The following is a 3987-nucleotide window of genomic DNA, read 5'->3' as shown; positions in this document are numbered from 1 at the left end:
ATACAGCTGTTTAGTTCACACCTTAACAGTAAGAATTTGTTTAAGGCACTAAATACGTCATCTTCGTAGTGCAGTTTAAAAAACAACATTACTACGGTATTTAGGAGGAAGAGGTCCTATGGATGTATGTAAGTAAGCAGTTACAAAAATAGATTGCTTAATATTTCCGAGCTTATTTTCAGATATTGACTAAAATATCTACCCATAAACCACCTTTCTAAGGAGCAAAAAATGCAAACTTGGATGAGTAAGTCTCTATATGGACCACATCGCGATGAAGTCAGTCCCGAAGGTTCCTTGCTCGCCATGCAAGACCTGGTTATTCCAACCAAAAATTACCTGAAATATATCGTTAAAGACCACCAAGTTCAAAACGAGAAATGCCGATATGGGTGTAAAACCGAAGAAACCATGCAACATCTTACCAGGGGCTGTCAAGCATTGGCTGAAACTGAATATAAGCAACGGGATGACTCCGTAGTAAGAAAGATTCTCTAATAAGAGATTGCTATCAAACTGGGACTTCAAATCAATCATCTACCATATCACCAATACTTTTCTGAGAATATGCTTGAGAATCACAACTACAAGCTATCCTGGAACCGCACTGTGCTCACAGACCACACAGTGGCACATAATAAACCAGATCTCATTACAAACAGCACTATTTGATATGACGATACCTAACAACAATAATGTGCATGTTATATATAATGAAAATATCGCCAAATACAGAGATCTGGAAATTCAAATACGAATACAACCGAGAATGGAAGGTACCCCGCAGTATCGAGTCACCTAGGGCTCGATAAGACGGAAAAAGTCTCACCAGAACTCAATGCTGTTAATACTGTAGGTATCTGGGATAAGTGAATTTTCCCCCTAAAAATAGCCATATGGCCAAATCTATCTATCTATCTATAGCCCAAAATTTATTCATGTGTTGAATATAGGTCTCTCCCATTTGTCTCCATTTGTCTCTGTCTTCTGTTTGTCTTTTCCACATTGGACCTGCGCTTTGCTCAATGTCATCTTTCCATCTCATTTGCGATCGACCTCTTGACCTTTTTGCAGTATATGGTCTCCAGCGGCCAATTTCTTTATTCCATCTTCCATCCTGATATCTTTCGTTATGCCCAGCCCATTTCCATTTTAATTTCAATTCTTATTCCCCATTCTTATTCTTCTGGTTATTTCTTTAGTCTGGTTACTTTTGTCTGCTCTGATAGCTTGTCCTAAGTAAATATATTCTTGGACGTGTTCTATGTTTGTTCTACCTATGGTAATTACTGATCTGTCTTTAGTATTAGTCATTATTTTAGTTTTCTTTAGATTCATTTTTAGTCCTTTCTCAAGAGTTGTTTTTTCTAGGTCTGAAATCATTATTCGTAGTTGTTCCATAGTTGTTGCTATCAGTACCGGCGAATCTTAGATGATTTAAATATTTCCCGTTTATACAAATCCCTTTATTGTCCCAGTCTACAGATTTAAAAATGTCTTCCAATGCCAGAGTAAATAGTTTGGATGAGATTGTATCCCCTTGTCTGACACCTCTACAAATTCTAATTAATAGAGTTTGTAAATCTCTGTCTAGCTGAATTCTCATAGTGGTGTTTTGATATATATTGTGGATTAACATTCTGTACCGTGAATCTATTCGGCAATTAACTAGCGTTTCTTCCACTGCCCATAGTTCTAAGCTGTCAAACGCTTTTTCATAGTCAACAAACTCTAGGTATATTGAAAGGTTGTATTCATTGGTCTTTTCTATCAATATTTTAAGGGTGTGAAGGTGGTCGGTTGTGCTGTACCCCTTTCTAAATCCTGCCTGTTCAACTGGTTGGTATGCATCAAATTTGTTGTTTAGTCTAGAAACAACAAATGTTGAAAGTTTTATAGATTTGTGACAAGAGAGATATTGGTCTATAGTTAGCTAATTTTGATCTATTTCCTCTCTTATAAATCAGAATTGTATTTGCCTTGTTCCACTCTTGCGGTATTTGTCGTTCAAAGAAACATTTATTGAAAAGTATCTTTAGGTAGTCTTTTATCTTTTCCCCTCCTTCAGAGTTAACATTCATTATTTTCTTTTTCAGGTTTTGTTCAGTTGTATTAGGTGAACTGTTTTTAGAGCTGTAAAGGTCACTATAATATTACCTTGTTATCTTAGATATTTGGGTTCTGCTTTTTTCTATTACACCTTGTTTATTTTCCATCTCTATGATTTTATTTCTTCCTAGGTGGGACTTGATAGATCTTAAGTTTCTGTTTTCTTTTATAATCTTCTCGATTCGTTCTTCTTGATGTCGTTCGAGATCTTGTTTTATATGTCTTCTTATTTCTGTATTAAGGATTTTGTATTCAGTTGTATTTCTTTTATTTTCTTGTAGTAGGCTTCCCCGTTGTTGTAGCATGTCTAAAGATATGGCACTTAGTTTTGATTTTTTGTCTGATTTTTCTGGTGCTACTTCTAAGCTAGTCTTTAGAAGTTCTTCAGTGATGGCTTTGTTTAGTTGATCTAGATTTAGGTCTGTTAGCTTTAGTTCTTCAGCTGTTCTTAATTTGTTTTGGTTTTGTTCTCTATTCTCCTTTAATTTTTCTGGGTGGACTCTTTTCCTAGAGTGTACATATTGTCTTCAATCTTTTTTGTGTTTAATACTTACTTTAGCCCGTATCATTCTGTGATCACTACCAGTAGAGATTGAGTTTATTACTGTGACGTCTTCGAAAATGTTCTTTTTGTTTGTTAGTAAGTATGTAGTCAATTTCATTTTTAGTGTTCCCATCTGGCGACATCCACGTCCATTTCCCATGTGGTGTTTTCTTGAAGAAAGAGTTCATGGCAAATAATTTGTTGTTTTCTAGATAGTTAACCAATAGATCTCCTCTTCCTCTTTCATTTCTTACTCCATGTCCAAATTCTCCAATACAGTTTTCGTTTTCTTCTAGTTTTTTGCTCATTTTCGCATTAAAATCGCCCATTATAGTCGTGTAGGTAGTGTTTCGATACGTCATGGACTCTGTGAGGTGTTCATAGAATTCTTCCATTTCTTCGTCTGTGTGTGTAGATGTTGGTGCATAAATTAGAATTATTTTTAAAGTGACCATTTCGCTAATATTTATGATTAATAAAGCGATTATTTCTGTTATTCCTACGTATTCCTCAATTTTATGAGCGTATTTTTTCGAAATCAGAAAACCAACTCCATCTAAACTTTCGTTTTCTCTACCTTTAAAATACAATATGTTTCCGGACGTTAGCGAGATGCAGTTTTCACCTTTCCTGTTTACTTTCAATAGTCCGATTATATCCCATTGCAGGTTTTTAACTTCATCCTCCAATTCATAGAGTTTTTCGTCTTTAGACTTTATAATCTTACATTGAAAGTTGAGATATACATTTTTGTTGTCTGTATTGACGAACTATTGTCGCCCCCAGATCCGATGAGACTGGCCTTATTAGATAAGGTAGGTAAGTAGGATTTGCCACAATGTGAACCACCTACCTGGAGACCAGTTCCGTTCGGGTTTGTATTCGCCATTTGAGAAGGGAGGTGTTGACCATAAAACACCACGCTAGTCAGACGGGTTGGTGAGTGTATATTCAGCCGCCCACTCTGGGTCAGACCCTGTTCGTAGCCGTCCACTCTGGATCAGACGCTACTGATTTTATATTAACCCTAAAATTAGGAGGTGCCACTTCCGCCATTCTCGCCGTACCGAAGGTATCCTTCTCCGCCTTGACTGCCGTTGTGGTCTTCATCCGTGAACCTGGACAAGGGACCCTGAGCAGGTACTAGTTTCCCGGGTCAAGAAACACCTGAAATCTGTGGAGGGCAGGGAATGATTCATTTTCCCTGATAGGACTGTCTAAGGAGTTCCTACTCACTACCCATATGGCCAAATCTGGATGATAATAATTTCAGTCTAGCTCCCTATTATGAATTTCTAGAGCTGCGTATGTCCACTCTACTCTGAGATAGCGCG

At 37.0% G+C, this 3987-nt stretch overlaps 1 protein-coding gene across 1 annotated transcript; it reads right to left on the bottom strand.

The window, feature by feature from the left end:
- Positions 1 to 1351: 1351 nt before the first annotated feature.
- LOC140432122 (uncharacterized) lies at positions 1352 to 3108 on the bottom strand. The gene is made up of 3 exons (XM_072519960.1): positions 2693 to 3108; positions 2158 to 2616; positions 1352 to 1868 (listed from the first exon to the last, which is right to left on the bottom strand). Exons 1-3 carry the CDS (start codon positions 3106 to 3108, stop codon positions 1352 to 1354), a joined length of 1392 nt encoding a protein of 463 aa, XP_072376061.1.
- Between the last annotated feature and the right edge of the window lie 879 nt (positions 3109 to 3987).

This window comes from Diabrotica undecimpunctata, unplaced genomic scaffold (assembly GCF_040954645.1).
Source record: "Diabrotica undecimpunctata isolate CICGRU unplaced genomic scaffold, icDiaUnde3 ctg00002885.1, whole genome shotgun sequence".
Classification (NCBI taxonomy): Eukaryota; Metazoa; Arthropoda; class Insecta; order Coleoptera; family Chrysomelidae; genus Diabrotica; species Diabrotica undecimpunctata.
The sequence above is the reverse complement of the archived record's forward strand: the minus strand, read 5'-3'. Positions and strand labels throughout refer to the sequence as shown.

Coding starts and splice junctions, on each gene's coding strand:
- LOC140432122 (XM_072519960.1), bottom strand. CDS start 3,108: ATGGTCACTTTAAAAATAATTCTAATTTATGCACCAACATCTACACAC. Junction 2,617..2,692: donor AATAAACTCAATCTCTACTG/GTAGTGATCACA, acceptor TGTACACTCTAG/GAAAAGAGTCCACCCAGAAA. Junction 1,869..2,157: donor CAAATATCTAAGATAACAAG/GTAATATTATAG, acceptor TGTTGTTTCTAG/ACTAAACAACAAATTTGATG.